The sequence below is a fragment of the Centruroides sculpturatus genome, unplaced genomic scaffold (genome assembly GCF_000671375.1).
Source record: "Centruroides sculpturatus isolate CEXI.00-Female unplaced genomic scaffold, Cexi_2.0 scaffold359, whole genome shotgun sequence".
Lineage (NCBI taxonomy): Eukaryota > Metazoa > Arthropoda > Arachnida > Scorpiones > Buthidae > Centruroides > Centruroides sculpturatus.
Window position 1 is genome coordinate 290,957 of NW_019384764.1, and position 22,629 is coordinate 313,585.

At 30.3% G+C, this 22,629-nt stretch overlaps 2 protein-coding genes and 1 pseudogene across 2 annotated transcripts in view; all 3 read left to right on the plus strand.

The window, feature by feature from the left end:
• The first annotated feature begins 7,430 nt into the window (after positions 1-7,430).
• Positions 7,431-13,926, plus strand: LOC111628889 (annotated as a pseudogene).
• A 703-nt stretch (positions 13,927-14,629) lies between these two features.
• On the plus strand, positions 14,630-18,041 carry LOC111628877 (L-xylulose reductase-like). Its single transcript, XM_023372735.1, has 7 exons — positions 14,630-14,742; positions 14,874-14,971; positions 15,041-15,195; positions 15,286-15,328; positions 15,479-15,643; positions 17,397-17,511; positions 17,582-18,041. Exons 1-7 carry the CDS (start codon positions 14,694-14,696, stop codon positions 17,677-17,679), a joined length of 723 nt encoding a protein of 240 aa, XP_023228503.1. The 5' UTR covers positions 14,630-14,693; the 3' UTR covers positions 17,680-18,041.
• Positions 18,042-21,540: 3,499 nt separating this feature from the next.
• Positions 21,541-22,629, plus strand: part of LOC111628865 (protein dopey-1-like) — a 78,761-nt gene continuing 77,672 nt past the window's right edge. Inside the window, exon 1 of the mRNA XM_023372720.1 lies at positions 21,541-21,634. The gene's annotated coding sequence lies outside the window, so the exon portion shown is untranslated. The remainder of the gene's footprint in view (positions 21,635-22,629) is intronic.

The following is a 22,629-nucleotide window of genomic DNA, read 5'->3' on the forward strand; positions in this document are numbered from 1 at the left end:
TTTTTTTAAGGTTATACACCAATTGAAAAACTATACGAATTCATTACACAATGCGTTTGCTCTTTGTTCGTCAAGGTAGAACATACGGAGTCGAAGGTGTCCATCTGGACAGTTTGGCTTCCAATTTCCATTGGAGGGAATATCCATCACCGGGTGATTGTGTGACAGGTTGAAACGGGAAGTGGTCAACATACCATGAAATTACTGCTAAGCGCAACCACTCTATATAGTGGAGCATCTGTTAGAAATGAGCAGATAATTGCTTGGATCTTGTGTTTGCGAAGGGAAAATGCAAATGTAAAAACTATCGTAAATCTGCGTCATTGTATGCTGTCATCAATCTGTATAGAAAGAAGTTTTGCTTGTGGAAAGTTAATCGTCAGTGAGTTGTTAATCCTGAAAAATCCTGAAGATTAAATTAACTGATTTACTTTTTACACAAGAATTAGAATTAAATATAAAATCAGAGAAGTTCTTTATTAACAGAATAGTTTCAGGAGAATAAGTAAACACTCGGAAATCACCGCAAAAAGCATAAATAAAATTGAAAAAATTTCAATCGGATTTTATGCGCTCATCAAATTGTTTTAGAATAAACTGTCAATTAAATGATATAAAAAAACAATTAAAATAAGATCTTTTAATCAAAATTAAAAACGTCTGAAATATAGTAAATCGATGGAAATTTAACGATAAGCAGTATATCTTGTACATCCAGAAAATAAAACGGGATATGTCTTTTAAGTCAGTCTGTAGGCCTACTTGCAGAAAGTAATTCCTTCTGGCTCGATAAAATCATCGGTTTATATCTTGCGACTTAAAGGTGTCATAGTGGAAGACATACCCATGAGAAGATTGTAAGTGTAGAGGCATAACAGCGATAAAAAAATTACGATCCAAAATGTGTTTCGCTTACTATCAGAGAAATGGAAACGAATTGGAATGACGCATTTACTCTTTATGTTCCTTCTTATTTCTTCTTCTTTATTGTCCTTATACGGCTCATTTTACGCCTTGTACTATTTTGAAAATCTAAACTTATTTCCTTACAGAGCTGTAAATCGTATTAAGGATTTCTAGACCTATGCTAAATCTATAGTTTACGCGAAATTAGGAGTTCTTCTAGATTTAAATCTGGTTTCGGATTAGATCGAAGAGTTTTGATATTTGAAAATGTAGGCCTAAAGAATAAGACTGTAGGCCTAAAATCCACACATTCTCATTTGTCAGTTTACATTTTCTATTTGGTAATAAGATCTTTATTGGACTACTAAAAGTTAAGTTAATGCAACTTTTTCAATAGAGTTAGGAAGATTTTCAATAGAAAGATCTTATGTTTCATGTAGACCATTAGGTCTATAATAAAATTTTATTTTTTATAAGTTACCATCATAAATTGTTGTAGAAAGACATTAATGATTTAATCTCATATTTTTTAAGGTTAAAAAGTATCCAACTCAACATTATAGAATCGTGCCTAAATTAAGTCTAAATTGTAATTATAAGCCAACAGTAAAACATTTTTCACAAGATTTAAATTAAAGCTTTTGATATAATTTAGTTTATCCTTGTTTATTTTTGTTTTTTGATAGTCTGATATAAGTCTAAACTTCAACATTTCCATCTTTACTTTCGAAGAATATGATATAAAATTCGTCTGAAGAAATACAGAAAAAAGAACTTTTGAATGAGATTTAATACAGTCTATTTTAATTTTATTTTACGATATAAAAATAATTATATCTATTCTAAATACGACATTGTTAAGTAATATAATGACAAGACACATAATATTGACATTTCTCGATAAAACTATGAAACATAAGTAATTTATCAATACTCTCCGACAATGAAATGTGGGTTAGGTCCTTTTAAACATCTATGTTATTCTCTTGCAAAAAACAAATCCTTTTTCACATTTCCTGTTAATTTAACAGGCCCAAAATGAAAAGTAAATAACATCGTGTGATTGTGTTAAATTAATAAGACTAAAATCAGGCCTTGTTATTTTAACGCGATCCAACTCAAAATACGTTTGTTTTTGAGCCGTATTTTTGAGTTTTTCTATAAGCTATCATTCGAAAACAGAATATTCCCATGAACAGAAGTCAAAAAAAAAGAGGGCTTGTAGTCAGTAAGGCCCTATTTACTTTCGGAGACTTATCAATCATACTATTTACTTTACTTAGCACAGGGGGAATATTGGAATCCCGAGGGATAGTCTATTGTGTTGTTAAACTTTTCAACTTACGAAAAATACAATTTTTTATATTATTATTATTATTATGATGCAAAAGACAATTCTTTGATCTCTTAGATATATTCTAACTAGAGAACGAGTTTGCTTTGGAAAAAAAAAAATCTTGATTTTGTCCGCCAAAATGAATATATCTGGACTTGACATCAGTCGAATCAGCAATTTCTTACTTTTGCTGATTTAGTCATCTGACGGTTACAATAGAAGCTGCACGTACCTCGGTTTGCCTTCTACACAAGAGTACATCGCCAGTCTCTCTCACGTTTAAGACCTCTTATTTATAAAGTTTAAATTAAATTTTACTATAAACAGACATTCTCTAATGAATTCAATTGTTATTTCTTTCAAATTATTATCAATCAGAAGACAATTCTCTAGTATCTACTTCAAATGAATTGTAATCTGTAGTAGTTATACATCAAAGAAGAAGAAGAAGAAGAAGAAAAAGAAATTTTCTAACCGGAAATTTATTGAATATATTTTTCTATAAAGGACTCTATATTTAGATTAAGCTTTAGTCCTTCAATTGATATAAGGATCGTATAGCTGAATTGTTCCGAGAAGAGTTTATCTAAATCAAACCAATCTAAGAAAACTGGCTAAAGATCACGTTTTAAATCCACAGTGAGAAGTTTAGGACTTTCAACAATGTAATATGATCTGTTGATACAACTACACAAAATCGGAGAATTGTAACTGGAGAATATGGCCTGTAGGCCGTTCTCTATTCGAGATAATCGCAAAATAATACAATTTTCATCATTTTCTAAGTAAAATTTTCCGTCAGATATAAGCATATTATGTGTAATCGCACGATTCATAAAATAGGCCTTTCTTTAGAAACGTCAGTAAAATAACATGTATACTAATTAAATTTCAATGTGATTTAAGATCTATTAAAGAATTCTGAGCTTTTGAATATGAGAATTTATTTGAAATCTTCGATTGAATGTAGTTTTTAAATACTAAAGCGTTTCTAACTCATGGTGTTTACTTTAACTCCGAATAACTAATTAAATTTTCTTTATCGCTCTGGTTTAAGACAAGTTTCCGAATATTTACATGATTTAGCTTAAGCATAAACGTATAAATTTATGTTAAATAGTTACGACACAAAGGAATTAACTTAAAATACTTAATCGACATATGAAATAGGCCTAAAATACAAAAAAAAAAACGAAAAAAAATCTGATTTTCAAATGACTTTAAATCAGATTATTAATCGATTTAAGTTAATTTTCAAATCTAATCACGAATTTGTAAATTTTTTAAACGTTTAATCTTGAAATAACATCAATTTAGAATGGATTTGAAGATAGAAATTTTATCCTATTTCCTTCACGATAAGTTCGCCAGTCTCAATATCAATTTATCATTTTTCCGAAATAATATCTAAAATTTTAATTTATAGAAGATTAAAAATATACGATTAATTAGTTTTGTGATCGATTCTTTTCTATTTAAGACGATTTTCTCGAGAGATATCCTGTAAATCCTATACACAACACACGAGAAATCGTAGGCCGTCTCTTGTTTACAAACCAATTTACTATGTGCAAAAAGTGAGTACTCTCTCGTTTACTTGTAGAAACAAAAGATCTTAGAGTTGATAAAAAGCATATTTAGTCACACGTTAGCCACTTTTCTTCTAATCCAATCGGGTTCAACTTTTAAATATTACTTTTCGACTACCGTACAAGATAAATAGGAGGTTTGGATAGATCTGTCTGATGTTGTCAGGCCGACCCGACCAGTAATTGTCTGCTCGTAATTTATGAGGTTTGTGTCTGGGTATAAGTTAGCACTATCTCTTCTCACATAACAAACTACGGTAGAGAGACCGTTACACTATAATGCATCCCATTGGCAAATTGTAAATAGGCCAATAGTTACGGAAATTCAGATTCTTAACTAGTTACGTCCTCTACAGTTTTGTTTATATTTTGGATCTTTCTTTTCATAACTTAAATGTTTTTGCAAACATCAGAAATTCGACTTTCCTCATAAATCTTTCAGCAAACATTTAAACGTATCAACACCTGTAAAATGCTTTTCGTAACACCAGAAATATATATATATATATTTTAAATAAATTAATTACTTATTTTTGCACAATTAATTAACTTCCTAATTAATAAAAAAGAAAGAGGGGAGTAGAATTTAAAGTAAAATATTATACATTTCATTTAGAAATATTGCAACAATAGAGTTTAGCAAAGGTAAGATGACACGCTAATCTATCGACTTTAAATATTCCCGACTCAATAAACAATATAGAAAATATAGTATAATAAAAGATTATATTTACCTCGATTCACACTTTTCGTATGTATAGGACGTAAAAACACTTAAAATTATCCCAATTTTGAATAGTAAAGTTCAAACTACACCGGGTCATAACCAGATCACCATTCTCTGACCCCATACTGACTCAACGGATACGTCAAAAGATCATCCCATAGTTAAAATCCAACTGGAACATAACTACGATGCGTCGAAACGTCGTCAAATTCTGTCAATCTTACACCAGCCGTCATTACATCACGTGATCCAGTAAGAGAACATCTCCACGCCCAGACCGTAATCGGATTGGTGCGTCGTACGGCAATCCACCAATAAAACTTTCCCGTGAGTTAGGTAGGATGTAAGTAGAATGTTAGGTGTGTACAACTAGTAAGTAGAGTTGACCAAATGGAAATACACCTGTAGCCCAGGGCTAGCACCACGTGGATGTACACGTGCTAAAATGAAATCCCCGTGCACCTGTAGCTACTGTTACCTCTCCGAAACATTCCTTACATGATTGAAGTGAAATTAACGGATTTTATACATTTTTAAATGTTTTCGTAATATTTTCAATTTTAACTCATTCTACTTCTAATCAACAATCGATTTAATTTCCATCTATTGTTAATTTTAACTATTTAACGAATTTAAACGTAATGTCAATCTACCGAGCTTCAGAATACTTTTAAATTTAACTTTAACCCTTTTTTTTTATAAAAAAAATTATTACAAACGTAAAAAAAACGAATTAAAATTTTATTTTTTATCAAATAAAATCAAGATTTTAAAAATATTAAGATTAAAAATTAAATCTCTTGTTACGAAGTAAACATCATAAACGTCAATTAATTAAAAAAAAAAGTAACAAATTTACGGCTTTTATTATTAAAATTTATTCATTTCTTTATTTTAGTCTCTTCTAGCCTTAATATTTTCTTATTCTGTGCTACTTTATGCTGCGAGTTAACCTATTGAGATGATAGTAAAGAATGACATTTAGTTTGGACTTCAAGCCGAAAGGGGTTTACAATTTTATTATTCTATTTTTATTAAGAGTAAAGGCTCAAAATCTGGATTAATTGAATTCCACTCGAAGGGAAGAAAATACGTTTTCGAAGATCTAGAAAAGAGCTTTGATAAAGAACATTATTGTTTACTATTATCTTGTTTTTATGAAAGTTTAAATCGAAACAACAATTGCAAAGATAAAGGTTTTCAATTGAAAAAAAGAAACACACACACATACACACACAATTAAAGCTTACAGTTATAGATCTAACAATGTAATTGTTTATAAAAAAAAAACTTAAATTAAATTAACAATATTTATTTTATTTTTCTAATTTTATTATATATTCTTTTGAACTGTGCACTCGTTAACAATACAAAAATTTGTATAGAAATCGTTATGAATATTCGTAATATTCAAGAAGAATATTAGGTGTGTTTGATTGGTTAGGTCAGCGTATATTTGCGTACATTTTACGTCATTCTTTAGAATTTTTTTTATTGTAAACTGGCGTAAAATTAGTGTAATAAATGTGCACTATTTTAACAGACTCAATATTTATTTTAAAATGTAACGATTGTTTCTTTAAGAAATAAATTTTTTGTGTAAAGTAACGCCATCTGATATATAAAACTAGAACTAATTTTAAAAGAAATGATTATTTACAGTTTAAAATTTGAACGGTAAATTAATACACAATAAAAATAGATTATAAAGCAGATTAAATTTTTAAAATTTTATTTTACTTTAAAAAAATAAAAAACAATATATTTTTTTTTTAGTAAGAACAATTGAATACGGGTTTCAATTCTGGTATTTGGCGTCTTCTCGCGACACCATCTCATAGAGATCTTAATAGATTGGATAATCCGTCAAGAGTGCAGATTTTCTCTTCAGCATTAGTGATATACAAAGCTCTGATTGGTTAAAGAATGAGCGAGGCAGAACTAATGCTGAAAAGAAGCAAAATTCTAAAACCTACTCGCTGAAGCGACGCCATGTTCGAGGAAAATTGAATACACGTCCGCCATTTTCCTTTTAGTCAAGGGTACGTGTCATTTGTATTGTGCAAAGGTAACGATCTAGAATATTCCAACTCGTTGTGTAAAAATGATATTACCCGTCGTTGACATCAAGAGCGCTGTATCCACGATCATAGCCACTCTATGTAGCATGATCGCGTTTCTTTATGCAGCGCTGCTCGATTGCTCGATCGCTACACAGCAAAGCGTTTCTAAATGAAACGTTTTAATATAGCGAACCGTTTCTAAACGTTTGCTGCAAGGGGTCACTGCAGCAAAGATAAAGCAGCTTTTACGTGTAAAACAAAATGGACGCTTGTGTGTATAATACGATATTATGCTGTAAAAATAAAAAAGTCGAAATGATGTTGATGAAAATAAACATTAACTTAACACCTGATCACTCGCTGAGAGATTTATTTCTCAGCGAGTGATCAGGTGTTAAGTTAATGTTTATTTTCATCAACATCATTTCGACTTTTTTATTTTTACAGCATAATATCGTATTATACACACAAGCGTCCATTTTGTTTTACACGTAAAAGCTGCTTTATCTTTGCTGCAGTGACCCCTTGCAGCAAACGTTTAGAAACGGTTCGCTATATTAAAACGTTTCATTTAGAAACGCTTTGCTGTGTAGCGATCGAGCAATCGAGCAGCGCTGCATAAAGAAACGCGATCATGCTACATAGAGTGGCTATGATCGTGGATACAGCGCTCTTGATGTCAACGACGGGTAATATCATTTTTACACAACGAGTTGGAATATTCTAGATCGTTACCTTTGCACAATACAAATGACACGTACCCTTGACTAAAAGGAAAATGGCGGACGTGTATTCAATTTTCCTCGAACATGGCGTCGCTTCAGCGAGTAGGTTTTAGAATTTTGCTTCTTTTCAGCATTAGTTCTGCCTCGCTCATTCTTTAACCAATCAGAGCTTTGTATATCACTAATGCTGAAGAGAAAATCTGCACTCTTGACGGATTATCCAATCTATTAAGATCTCTATGAGATGGTGTCGCGAGAAGACGCCAAATACCAGAATTGAAACCCGTATTCAATTGTTCTTACTAAAAAAAAAATATATTGTTTTTTATTTTTTTAAAGTAAAATAAAATTTTAAAAATTTAATCTGCTTTATAATCTATTTTTATTGTGTATTAATTTACCGTTCAAATTTTAAACTGTAAATAATCATTTCTTTTAAAATTAGTTCTAGTTTTATATATCAGATGGCGTTACTTTACACAAAAAATTTATTTCTTAAAGAAACAATCGTTACATTTTAAAATAAATATTGAGTCTGTTAAAATAGTGCACATTTATTACACTAATTTTACGCCAGTTTACAATAAAAAAAATTCTAAAGAATGACGTAAAATGTACGCAAATATACGCTGACCTAACCAATCAAACACACCTAATATTCTTCTTGAATATTACGAATATTCATAACGATTTCTATACAAATTTTTGTATTGTTAACGAGTGCACAGTTCAAAAGAATATATAATAAAATTAGAAAAATAAAATAAATATTGTTAATTTAATTTAAGTTTTTTTTTATAAACAATTACATTGTTAGATCTATAACTGTAAGCTTTAATTGTGTGTGTATGTGTGTGTGTTTCTTTTTTTCAATTGAAAACCTTTATCTTTGCAATTGTTGTTTCGATTTAAACTTTCATAAAAACAAGATAATAGTAAACAATAATGTTCTTTATCAAAGCTCTTTTCTAGATCTTCGAAAACGTATTTTCTTCCCTTCGAGTGGAATTCAATTAATCCAGATTTTGAGCCTTTACTCTTAATAAAAATAGAATAATAAAATTGTAAACCCCTTTCGGCTTGAAGTCCAAACTAAATGTCATTCTTTACTATCATCTCAATAGGTTAACTCGCAGCATAAAGTAGCACAGAATAAGAAAATATTAAGGCTAGAAGAGACTAAAATAAAGAAATGAATAAATTTTAATAATAAAAGCCGTAAATTTGTTACTTTTTTTTTTAATTAATTGACGTTTATGATGTTTACTTCGTAACAAGAGATTTAATTTTTAATCTTAATATTTTTAAAATCTTGATTTTATTTGATAAAAAATAAAATTTTAATTCGTTTTTTTTACGTTTGTAATAATTTTTTTTATAAAAAAAAGGGTTAAAGTTAAATTTAAAAGTATTCTGAAGCTCGGTAGATTGACATTACGTTTAAATTCGTTAAATAGTTAAAATTAACAATAGATGGAAATTAAATCGATTGTTGATTAGAAGTAGAATGAGTTAAAATTGAAAATATTACGAAAACATTTAAAAATGTATAAAATCCGTTAATTTCACTTCAATCATGTAAGGAATGTTTCGGAGAGGTAACAGTAGCTACAGGTGCACGGGGATTTCATTTTAGCACGTGTACATCCACGTGGTGCTAGCCCTGGGCTACAGGTGTATTTCCATTTGGTCAACTCTACTTACTAGTTGTACACACCTAACATTCTACTTACATCCTACCTAACTCACGGGAAAGTTTTATTGGTGGATTGCCGTACGACGCACCAATCCGATTACGGTCTGGGCGTGGAGATGTTCTCTTACTGGATCACGTGATGTAATGACGGCTGGTGTAAGATTGACAGAATTTGACGACGTTTCGACGCATCGTAGTTATGTTCCAGTTGGATTTTAACTATGGGATGATCTTTTGACGTATCCGTTGAGTCAGTATGGGGTCAGAGAATGGTGATCTGGTTATGACCCGGTGTAGTTTGAACTTTACTATTCAAAATTGGGATAATTTTAAGTGTTTTTACGTCCTATACATACGAAAAGTGTGAATCGAGGTAAATATAATCTTTTATTATACTATATTTTCTATATTGTTTATTGAGTCGGGAATATTTAAAGTCGATAGATTAGCGTGTCATCTTACTTTTGCTAAACTCTATTGTTGCAATATTTCTAAATGAAATGTATAATATTTTACTTTAAATTCTACTCCCCTCTTTCTTTTTTATTAATTAGGAAGTTAATTAATTGTGCAAAAATAAGTAATTAATTTATTTAAAATATATATATATATATTTCTGGTGTTACGAAAAGCATTTTACAGGTGTTGATACGTTTAAATGTTTGCTGAAAGATTTATGAGGAAAGTCGAATTTCTGATNATTAACACCGAGACAAGTCTCAATTAAATCCGTTTATTACAGAGTAAGGAGGGCTTGTAAGTAGATTTCACTAGGGTTGTCTTTTTGTGGACGTCTTCTTCTAAAAGTGATTTTTCACACATGAAAGTTCGTCCAATGTCCTGGAGAATTCGATGATCGGAGTCCCGGGACTGTTGTCATCCAGCAATGTCTGATGATTCAGAAGCCTCAGAAGCCGCTGGAGACGTCAATTGAGACTTCGATCTTTGGCGTGAAAGCGCATAGAATAAACAGATAGTTGGAAGAAAGGATCTCTATGAAACTCCGATTTTTGTAAGAGAGCGGCGGGAGAAAAGAAGAAAGAGACGGAACTTTTTGGGGAAAAGAACAGATCTATTAACCAAAGATCTCTTGGAAAAAGAATGGATTTTTGCGGACAATTTCGACAAAGAACTCCGTGTTCTTTTAAAGAGTTTGTCCCCGAATCGAACATTCCGTTTGATTTGATTTACCTCTCCACGCTTCCTGACTAGTCTCCTTTTTGTGTAGATGTAATGCTATCAATTTAGATCACTATAATCTCGATCGTCGATGTTTAATATGACACCGTATTCCGATCTCAACGCGAGATGGTCGATTTTGGAACTTTATTCGTATATTTTATTATTTCATACTTTTCTTCTATAATAAAACATTTTAAATACATTTAGTAAAAGCCTCATATTAATAAAAAAGTTATGGACCTAAAAATAAACTTTGATAAACTCCAAATCCACACGTCTTTGTTTAACAATTCTATACATTTCCGTAATTAATTTAAGTAATTCTTATCACTCATTTCCTTCCTGACTCAGAAATAATTGTCGGGAATCCTAAAGGCATCCCATGTTAATAATATATAGATAAGCTAAATTATAATTTATTATTATTTTTTATTATCTTTTCTTCCCAATTATGAAAAACCACGAAAATATTTCAAAATAAACACAAATTATGAGCAAAAAACAAACTTTCTAATCAAAGTTTTTTTTTTTAAATAACTTATACATTTATTTCCACAAATTGAATAAGCTTGAATTGCAACTAAAATTAATCGGGTCTCTTCATTTATATAATAAATAAACGCAAAAGAAAAGCAAAAATAACATTAATTCAAACCGTCATTATTAAGCGATTAAATTAAATAAAAGCTTCACCTTAAACAAATGAAAAAATGCGTTCTTTAAGGTCTATAACCAAATTCTATTGCTTTTAATGATAAACTAATGCAGCACCTCCGTATTTAAAAGCAATTGGATATATATCATGATGTGCATCCATTGCAGCTCTATGACGAGATTGTAATTGTTCAGAAGACACATACCAATTAACTTCTGCATTCGTTTTAGTAGAAGGACGATACCTAACATAATTTTGTCCAAGATGCTGAAGCGGATGACCTACTTGAACTCCATATTGTACTTTTCCTCGATTATAAGAATGATTTACTCTACCTTCTCCAAAGTCATTTCTAGCGTGGATCGCACCGTTCGCTTCATTTGCCACGTATCCAAATTTAAAATGACCTAAATCCTATAAACATTTATTTATAAAAATATATCCGGCTTAGTTAATTAAAACTTAAAAGTAAAGACTTACATCTTGTATGTGCAATTTTGACTTTCGATCGACATTTTTATGTAAAATTATAGAACTAACATTTTCAATTAATAGAGCTGCAAATACCTACAAAAAATAAATACTATTTAAGACTTAAAATTTTTAATTTTAAGACAATTATTACTGAAATATCGTTATTTACCAGCAGTAGCTTCATTGTTAACCGCCAAATTCCTAATTATTTTGTAGTAATCTCCGAGATTACTCTCTTTTATATTGATAGAATGGAAAACGAAACTGTAAGAATTTCAATGAAAGATAGATATTATTACAACAATTGTTTTTATTCAATAAATATAGTAAAAAGACTGGAAAAATATCGAAAAACTGTAGGAGTCAAACATGTTTTACTGTAATTTTATAAGGTAAAAATTATTTATAAAGAGATTCGGTTCATTTCGTAATCAAATAGGAATTTCGATCCTTTCTATGGAGATTTTTTTTCTACTTCTTATTCTAATAATCCTCTATGCCTCTTAGCTTAAAAATTGCATGTTGTAATTAATTTCTAAAAATAAATTCCAGGATTACTCAAAGTTTAAATTTTATAGAAATATCGAAATTGGTAATGAAAATCTGATATATTATCAAAGAAGATCGATTGAAGTTTCATATTTCTAAAGCTTATCCTAAGTTTTTACATATCTTAAGATTTAATTACTTAATTTCTATTATATTCAATTATATATTCATACTACATTAAACCTTTCGACAGCTTTATATTAATTTCTTCTCCCTCTTTTTTTCCCCTCAAAGTCACGTGTGATATGATAAACTATAATTAAAATGATCTTAAAAATCAAATATTATTAATATTTAATTTTTAAATATACAACTAAATCATTTATAATAATTTTTTAAATCAATAAATACTTATTCACCTTGACCGATTTATTCATTTTAATATAACAAAACAGCCTTTTATCTTCCATGACAGATGCTGATTTTCGATTCACTATTAATAATGAAGACGAAACTCTGTGTGGGAATTTAAGTTAATGATGAAAGTATCAAAACAACAATTAAGTTTATTTTACTTTCACCTGTTAATTGATCGAAAATTAAGCTGTGGTCACTAACAATCACTGACCCCTTTTTACTGGACCGAAAAAAAAAAAGACTTCCCTTCTAATTATCGATGACACTCATTATATGTCCGTCGATCTCATAATAATGATATTAAAAGGTGAAAAGATATTTGACCTTCGACTTTCAAAAGTTCAACAAAGTCATGGTTCACGAAAGGTTTGAACAATTTTGATAGTAACCCTATCCTAACATCCTGTATTGTACCTAAACAATCACCACTCCTTTGTTTCGAAATGTATATAAATTCAGAATTATTTTTCTAATTAAGTATATTTCAATATGGCTTTTACTCAGGTAAGTTCTCTCTATAATCACATTATGTATTTTAATTTTAAATATTTTCGTATATTTTACAGTATTTCGCTATCTTTACATTGGTTTTGATGTGTTCTTCGATGGCTCCAGCCACCTTTCGCCATAAACCATCCAGAAGTGAAATTAAAGATGAACGAAATGTGAGAAAGTTTTAAAAATTTTCCAAATAAAATTATAATTGTTTCCATTTTAAACTGTTATAAGATCAAAGTATATTGTAATTGGATCAGTTTTATATTTAACCATCACAAACTAGTTTTAGAGTAAATCATTAATTAAAGAGGTTGCGGCCGAAGTTTTCATCTCTAAAACGTAAACGTCTAACGTCGAGTGCCGTTATCTTGTATGCGGCGCTCGACGTTCGACGTTCAAGTTTTAGAGATGAAAACTTCGGCCGTAACCTCGCCATTAACTTGTGATATAACCTGTAAGTTATTTACTTTTAAATTAAGTCGTGCCTTTATTATTCTAGGATAATTTTTACAATTACTACTACTCTATAAACGATGCCGATAGCCATCAATTTAAAAAAGAAACTAAGAAAGACGGAAGAGTTACAGGTAGTTACGGAATTGTAGATCCCGATGGAAGAAAGAGAACTGTTTATTACGTGGCAGATGAAAACGGTTTTCGAGCTAAAGTCGATAGTAATGAGCCTGGTGTTATGTCTATGAATCCTGCAGATATAGAAATTATGAAATTTAATCAGTTTAATCACTTTATGAACGGAATCGACAAGGAAAATTCATTTATGCCCAATGATGACTTTCTGCAATCAAAAACAACATCTAATCCTCCGGAATATATGTATCCTATTCAACCCGAATTCGAGAAAAATCATAAGAAGGCTGTAAACAGTTTCCCAGTTTCATATAAATTAATGATTGATCATAATGATTTTGGAGCCAAATTATATCAAGACAAAGAAAAGCATTCGGTCGAATCTTCAAAATCCTGGAATCACCACATGACCAATAATCTTCCTTCAGCAAATGTTAATGATAATTATATTTTTCACAAAAGATAAAATTTATAAGCATGAAATGCAAGTAAATTTTAATTATACGTCTACATTTTTATAATTTTATATTTTATTGGTTATGGTTTAAATTAATATTGTGTATTTCATATAGTAGATGTGATAGTCATTATTAAAAAAAAAACAACAGTAAAATTTTGCTTTAAAATTAAATATAATTTTTTATGTATTAAATTTAATAAATTTTAAAAAATAAAATATTTTCGATATTAAACAATTTGAAAGTATACTTTATTTTATACTTTATTACATAATAAATTGCTTTTGAGTAAAATACACATTTTTATACCTTTTTTTTCCATTTACTGTTCCAATACATCCTTGTTGTAAAGCTGTTACTTTATGTAGTCTAATTATAACTAATAGGCGGTGCTCTCGACCTTCTCTTCTCTTTCTTCTCCTTTTTCTATACATTAGACAGTTGAATATGGTCTATCCTGTAATGATAATAATAAAATATTCAACTCAATCACTACAGCGTTATAAAGCAAAAATTTATATATTAACCTTTAAAAGCTGGATTTTATATAATATAAATAAATTATTTTATTAAGTAGACATATTTAATAAAGCAAAAGAGTAATACACTGTAAATAGATATAAATATAATAATTATATGATAAGGAATTGTTTATTTTACAAATGCCAAAAGGTAATTANTGCCGTGACATCAGTGTCTTTATATAGGCCTATATATAATATTTTCTGGAATAAACGTAATGCATTTTAAAAAGTACTTCTACATTTATGCTAAAAACAATTATTAAAAAAAAAGTAATGTCCTTGAATGTCTGTGCTTGGTTTATATGATACTTATCAAACTGTCGTTGTAAGTAGCCATTTAATTTTATCTTCAGTTACGTGTAAAATATGTACGATTTTAATGGAAAACGAGCTCTAGTAACCGGAGCAGGAAGAGGTGGAGTTAATTAATCTTTTATAGTTAAACAAAGATACAAATTATAACGTTATTTTTTTAAACTACTGCTACCTACTACCAAAAATAATGATTGTGGAATCTGTAAATACGTTTAACATATATCATTGCAGGCATAGGAAGAGAGATAGTTAAACAATTATCTAAGTATGGCGCACACGTTATCGCTCTGAGTAAAACACGAGAAAATCTTGAATCATTGAAATCCGAGGTTGTATTTCTGTTAATTTTTTTTTACTAATTTTTAGGTTAGAGGTAATGATTAATTTAATTTTTGTAGATTCCTTCCATTGAAACGATATGTGTTGATCTTGGTGATTGGAAGGCAACACGACAAGCTGTTGAGAAACTTCAAACTGTAGACTTACTGGTAAATAATGCAGGTGTTTTGGAGGAAGCAGTTTTCGAAACAATCACGGAAGAACAATTTGATAAGTAAATAATATGATATTTTCCATAATAAGTATTAAAGTGTTACATTTACAACTTATATTAATTAATATTAATTTTTGCTTTTGATTACAGAACATTTAATGTCAACGTCAAAGCAATAATAAATATCTCCCAGGTAATTTAAAATTTTTTATTTTAGATGAATTGATTTTAGAAAAATATTTTATTCGATACAATTTAGACTGAACTGAAATTTAGGTCAGTGTCGTTCTCCTTGATCGGATTTTAAAATATTTAATGGTATTTTAAAACGATATTTTGGTAGGTGATAGCGAAAAAATTAAAAGATGAAAATAAACCAGGATCCGTTGTCAACATATCCAGTGTTTCTTCATGGTTTAATTATACTGGTGAAGCTGTGTATGGATTAAGTAAAGCTACTGTAGATAAACTTACTAAACTCATGGCAAAAGAACTTGGACCATCAGGGGTAAATTTTTCCTATTCATTTTGTTTTTCATTATGTTAATGTTTCAGTTTAATTTATTTTCTGAATAATTTATAAACTGATATATTATTTTTAGTTTTAATTACTTGTTAAGAAATAGCTTAACAATACATAATATAGATTAATTGTTTTATCTATTTTCAAGGTTAAATAATAGTAGTATTTATAGTCATGGAAATTTTCTTAAATTTTATCAAATGATGATGAAAAATATATTTAAAATCTATTATGTATACTTAACGACTTCTTTACTAACTTGCTTTGTAACGTCTTTAAATCTTGCAACTCAAATTTCATAAATTTGTAATTAAGATAGAAGGCTGATACTTTGAGACATACATAATCACGAGGAAAATACATTTTAATGTTTAAGAGGGCGGATTCATCACCATCATCCTCCTCACTTCGAAATCCGATAAACATAACCAAGTGTTGAATTTAATCGTAATATGTGTGTAAATTTAACTTTCTCCAGAAGTCCGTTACCATCCAATGCTGATTATTAGTTTTTAAATAATGTATTGAAGTAAATAGTCAAGTTTTGAACTAAATTACTAGTGGATTAGAGGGTGAATTTAATAAAAAAAACCGGAGATACGTGTTATTGCAAAAAGTTTACATTATATTCTTTGTTTGTTTAATTGAGTTACGGCAACGAAACACTTGGGCGATCTGTCTAGGGAGGTCTTTTTAAGGGCAACTGGCCCCAATTCAGGCGTTACAGACATGGAGAAAACCCGGAAAACTCCGCTTGGTCAGCCCGCGCAAACCCAGTGTTCAGGGAACGCTTGGCCGCTGGTGAGACCATTATGAACGTTTTTCTATCAGACCATGTCAAAATGTTCCAGAAGTAATCAAAAAATTTCATAAATAATCAAATAAAAGTCTTTACACCAGATTGTGGAGTTTTGTTTTGCAGAGTGGCGCAGAAACATGGCCCTTTCATGCATGTTTCTCTCTAATTTTCAAATACTTTCATTCTCCAAGCTCGTTTTGCTTCCAAACCTTTCATTCTCCGCTCCTTATTCAGTTTTCTCGATTTTATTGTTACTCTTTTACAAGCAACAATTCTTTAAATATTATGTAGGCTATATTTATTATTCTACTGTATATCTAAAAAAAAAAATTTCAAAACTTCTTACAGTCCGCTCACAATCTACACACCCGTAGACCTTTAACCACCAAAATTTAATAGAATCAATTCCCCTAATAAACAAACCTTCCTGCAAAATTTCAGAAATTTTCGACAAAAAGCACAGGAGTAATTAAGCTACAAAGAGGGTGAACAAAATCGTGCCCCCATACACTAACGTTCATACATAAAGAAAAACCCATGGTAAAAGTGTCAAAAATAATGTATAACTTTATTAGAAGAAATAATCGTAGGATTTTAGAGGGAATATAAAGGAGGTCGTGTATCATATCTCGAGTAAGGTCGGACTTTATTGACGATTTTCCTGGTTACTAGCATTTACAATTCTTTTTATAAAACCATTCTTACCCTTAAAAATTAAGTTTTATGCCATTTTATAATAATTAAAAATATAAAATGCTTTTAATAATAAAATATCACGACAGATGCCAATTTTAACTTTGGCCGGGAAAGTTAAGCAACTCGTTGCTGGATTTTGTTTTGTTATGAATTTTGTTATTTTAGCCTGAAATGAATACTAACAAATTTTAGTTTCTTTATTCATTTTAGCTTATATTCAGTGTTATATTCATATATTTGTAGATCCGAGTTAATTCTGTAAATCCAACTTGGGTAATGACTGAAATGGCAATGCAACTACTTAGTCCTGAAAACGAAGTCCAACTGAAGAGTAAAATTCCTTTAGGGAAATTTTGTAGTATGTATTATATTTTAAATGTGAATTCGTTATATAATATTTAATATAGTAATAGTTTTATATTTTATAGATGTTAAAGATATCGCTGATGCAGTACTTTTTTTACTGAGTGATAATGCCAAAATGGTGAATGGTGTCCATTTCCCTGTCGATGGAGGAGAACAATAACTTTTAAAAATGATTTTATCATCTAAATAAAATATAATATTTTAATGTTTATACTAAAATCGTTTAAATATTAATTCTATACACTATCAATAGTTAGGAGTTATGCAGAGCTACGCTATTTGGTTCAGAAATTAATGCGCCAGTTCTTCAGTTTACACTCGTATAATGTATTATATACGCAAAAGAAGAAGCCTCAGATGTAGTCCTGCTAATGGGCTCTGTGGGCATCACCATACATGGAATACGGTAGATAAGAAATCATTGGTGAAGAGGTAAAACAGTGTCTTTAAATTGAAAGTTTTTTATTGTGTTCAAATTTTATAAATGTCAGTGCAAACAAGTACCTATAATAATAAAAAAAACCACAGTGAAACAATAAAAACAAATCTTATTTTATATTGTTTCTTATGGGAAAATTTATTTCGGTTTTCGAACAACTTTTAGGAACGAACTAAGTTCGAAAACCGAGGTTTGACGTTATTAATTATTATTGATTAAACATGAAATATTAATATTATTTACTTGTGTTATTTTCGTAGTGTTCTGCTGCGATGCAAATTAATTTATGGATATTAGGAGAGAAAATATCTGTGTGACCGTAGGGTCGGTGTCTCTTTGACATCGCGTCTTTGACCACCGAGTCTCACAGGATTCGGAAATCGCGACTTTACGTCACGCGAGCGGTAGCGGGTGAACGGTTGGATTCGGAGTAGAGGTGAGGAGAGAGAAACGAGGAAATGATTCACTCGGATTCCATATTAATAAACAATAACAAATTTATTTTAACGGGCAGGAGTACACGATATACGATCTTTTCCATATTTTCTTAAATTTAATAGTCGCGAGAGAGAGAGTGTACAAACGACTCGCGTGTGGATAAATACCTTATAAAGAAGTTGAGGATGGATGACTCGATGACTCAAACACAGGATTCTTCAGGTGTTCGGTGGATTCTTCGGGTGATCAAAGGGTCTTTTTATTCGAATTTGGGTAACAGGTCTTCAGAGGGAGGTATCAGACAGGTGTAGAATAAGTCAAGAACTTGGGCGTGATAGGTATCCGTATGTTGATATCGATGGAGGCACAGTAATTTAACACACTTTTGAGGCGACTTTTGTGGACGGACTTTGGAGGACGACTGGTTTTTATTCATCGCTCTCCCTGGTTATTGGGTATTTTTCTTCTGGGGTTTTTCCATGAGATCAGGAGTTTGTTGCTAATGGCCTGGCGTCCAATACTGGAAATTTATCGAAAGTTTCGGGTGACACATTAATGACTAGATGGATCATCCTCAACAAGGAAGCAAGTCCGTGGGAAACAATTTTTATGATAGCTCTTGAAAAAAAAATCGAAGTCAAATGACAAAATTGTAAAATGACCAAAGGTCAAGCTAATGTTTTCATCCCTTCGTCCGTGTTCATCTGTTTTAATCGAATATAACACTTCAATATATAAAGGTCTGTAGTAAAAATAGGAGTGTTTATTTTATTTATGTGGACAGAAATACATTAGGATTTTTGAGAAATAGTAATTTTTTGTGAATTTCTAAATTATTTACATCCACTTGAACATTCATAATTATATATACGTTAGCAATAAATAATAATTATAGACTATAATTAGAGCTACAGTATTCATCAGTACAGTATTTACTACAGTATACAGTATTCAAAGTTCATCAATAATATTGGTGAAATTATATGGATGGATATTAAAAACATTAGATTAATTTATTGGGCTGCAATTTGAAAAAAAATTGTGGATCTATAAATTCCTACTGTCTCTGTTCTTCCCTCCGTTCCTCCGTCTGTATGTCTTTCCTTAATTTCGAGAACGGAGTAAGATAGATGAACATCGTGACCAGATACGGAAAGCTTAGAGACAGGAGGTCCCGATTAACTATATAAAAACTTTCGGTACAAATCGAAAGTCACATTATTTCAATTCAAATCTTTTCCCCTGAAAGGAGTTAGCTAGACGATCAGCAGGATTCGGTGCTAACGGAAAAGTATGATGTACAGGGGCTAGTTACTAACTAATTTGAGATGTAGAACATATATTTTAAATTTAAAAAATTAAAATTATGATTAAAAATTGCAGCCCGGCATTGTGACGAAGTCACAATAAATAATTGCTCGTTATAAATGTAGTGATATTGGACCTACTCTTCTCCCCAGCTGCGGTCTTGTCGGCCCATATCAACTCTCTTTACAAGCAGTCGTAAAAGTAATAAACAAGGGTAGACAAAGGAATTGTATAAAGGGAGAAGGTAGCTAAGCAAGGATAGACAAAGTGTTATAAAAAAGAGGAGAAAAAGCGGAAAAACGGGAGAGAAGGACAAGTGTAGCAGAAGGAGTATCAGAATAGAGGTGGGAGGACAGTAGAGTTAGTGAGGAGAGAAGAAGTGGCAAGAGAAAATAAGAAGAGTCTCGTTAACTGCATAGGATTGAGTTTCTACTGTATACGATCAAGTGTGATTAAAGTTTGTTTTCTTTTGTTAAGATATTTGCCATTGTACACCATTCGCCCTTTTTTATTGCGCCATTACGAAGGGACGTGAACCGCAATAAAATTGTTAATATGAGTGAAAGATGGGAATGACACTTCGATCCTTCATTCTAATCACGATACACGACAGTCCGATTGAATTTGAAATCATATCTTACACGGAAAAGACTGATGTCTTACTACGCGGCCATCAGAACAATATCTTACTCAACTATTTAGCCGCTCGATTGTCATAAAGATGAAAAAAGTAGGAGACCGTTTCAGATACATTTCTCTAGTCGTATAGTCTATTGTAAACTGATATCTACTGTAATAAATTTATTGTAACTTAAGCTAAACTGAAACGGTAAAAACTGAGAAAACATAATTCACAATATATTTGTCTCACTGAAGTCCATTCTAATTTAATCCTCATGCAGTGCGGATAAAAATATCACACTTTTTATTCCGTAATTAAAACGGCCTTATGGCCGAGACATTTAAGCCATCAGCTCACTTCTCCAGAGGACTCCGGTATTTTTCTCCGGGAGTACCCCAGAAATTTTTCATAAGTGGTCTGTTCCAAATATATCGAACTCTATCCCTCACTATCCGGTCGTCCCCACTGTAGGCCTGCAGAATCCAAAATGGGTTAATTAGCAATTGCAAAAATTTTTTCTTTAGTTTTTCCTTTCCCTACAATATAGTAAATCACTAATATATTAAATTAATGTAACAAGTAAAAACAGTATATAGAATTTAATTTTCTATATAATTATTTTTATTCAAACATTTAGACGGCCAGATATAGAGCTGTTATGGTGACAGTTTATCGCTTAGAGTGACCCGGGATAGAATCCGGGCGAGTCGAAAACTCCCAGAAACTTTTCGAGGAGTGGTCCATCCAAATGTGTCTGACTCCATCCCTCACCACACGGGCCGAACCCATACGTGCCCAACAAGCTGGGCACCTGAAATTTTCCGAGTTTTCTTCAGTAACACCAAAATAGGGGCCAGTTTCCCATAAAAAAAAAACTTCCCGGTAGACATTCCCTCCTCGGCAGATCGCCCACGTGTCGCGTTGCCGTAATCTAATACATCCAACCGAATCCATAGTAGGCTTACTAAAAAAATAGCTAAATGCCCACAAAAAAACTCAAATACTGTAAATAACCACTAAATTATTTCAGTTTCATATAATACAAGTTGACGTCTCATATTAGCATCAATTAGAATAATAATAATAATAATAAAAGCAATAAATTATTAAATATACAATAAAATTAATATTTTTGTAAACTTTATAAATTATAATAAAATAAAATCTATATATAAAATTTTCATGTAAAATTTCGAAATACTTGAAATGAACATATCACCTGCTGGTATTAGTACTAATGAAACTAGGCATGGATACTTGTTAGATTTGTGAATATCCGAAAGAAAAAACGCATGTTAACATAAAATTGTAAGTTTTTTCTCTCTTTTATACCTGCTCCTATACATATTCTTGTATATTAGAATATTTTAAAATATTTTAAATTTAATTTCGGTATCATGTTGCGCGTTGATAATCATAAATCGAAAGCGAAATAAGCTTAATAAGCAATTAAGAACGTTAAAAATAATTACGAATTGCTTTTATTAATCATAATCATAATTTAATACCAAATTCTGTTTGGTTGTTCTATAGAGAACTGCGAATTGTTCCAAATCAAGTAAATGAATACCTTTAGCTTAATGAAGTAACATTAAATGTATTTAAAGTACACACAAAATTGGACTGATCCATTTTCAAATTTAATGGTCATTAAAAGGAAAATAAAGTTGTGAAGATTGTAAAATGTCAAAGCTAATTTGTCATTACATATCTCAAACACTGCATTTTTTGTTTTTATTTGGAAATTCTTTTTCATAGATAAACCAATATCAGATAAATATTTAGGAAGGAAGGAAGGATGCTAACTTTTAAACAAGATAATTTAATAAAACACCTAAACTTGCTAAATCAGTTTCGGTTCGTAGTAACGAAAGCGTGTATTTAAATCTTTAATGTAAACAATTAATTATGGAAGTGAAAATCTCGATTTATTAAACGACAGTTTCCTAATACAAAATTTGTAATGTAGGGAGTGGCGAGTTTAAACGTCAAAAATAATAATAATATTTTCTTTTAGTTTTTCAATTTCGATATTTTTTCCGGTGTCGTTCTCGTTCGTCGTCTGTTATTTTATTTTTGAAAATGTTTTGTTTTAATTTAAAAATTAATTTGTTTGTTTAATAGTTAAGAGCTTAAATCTTCCTAAAATTAAAATGATATAAGCCATTTCTTCAAAGATGATATTTAAGTATTAAATCGCATTGAAATCAAAAGAGCAAAGTTTAAAATAATAATTTTTAAAATTATGCAATAGTTGATTAACTTCAAAAATGAAAATTAAATGAGAAACCAAAAATTAATTT

Bases quoted from the DNA above. Each gene is read 5' to 3' on its own strand.
- LOC111628877 (XM_023372735.1), top strand. From the start codon at position 14,694: ATGTACGATTTTAATGGAAAACGAGCTCTAGTAACCGGAGCAGGAAGA. The intron at 14,743-14,873 runs GTGGAGTTAATT...ATATCATTGCAG, and splicing joins AGTAACCGGAGCAGGAAGAG to GCATAGGAAGAGAGATAGTT. The intron at 15,196-15,285 runs GTAAATAATATG...TTTTGATTACAG, and splicing joins ACGGAAGAACAATTTGATAA to AACATTTAATGTCAACGTCA.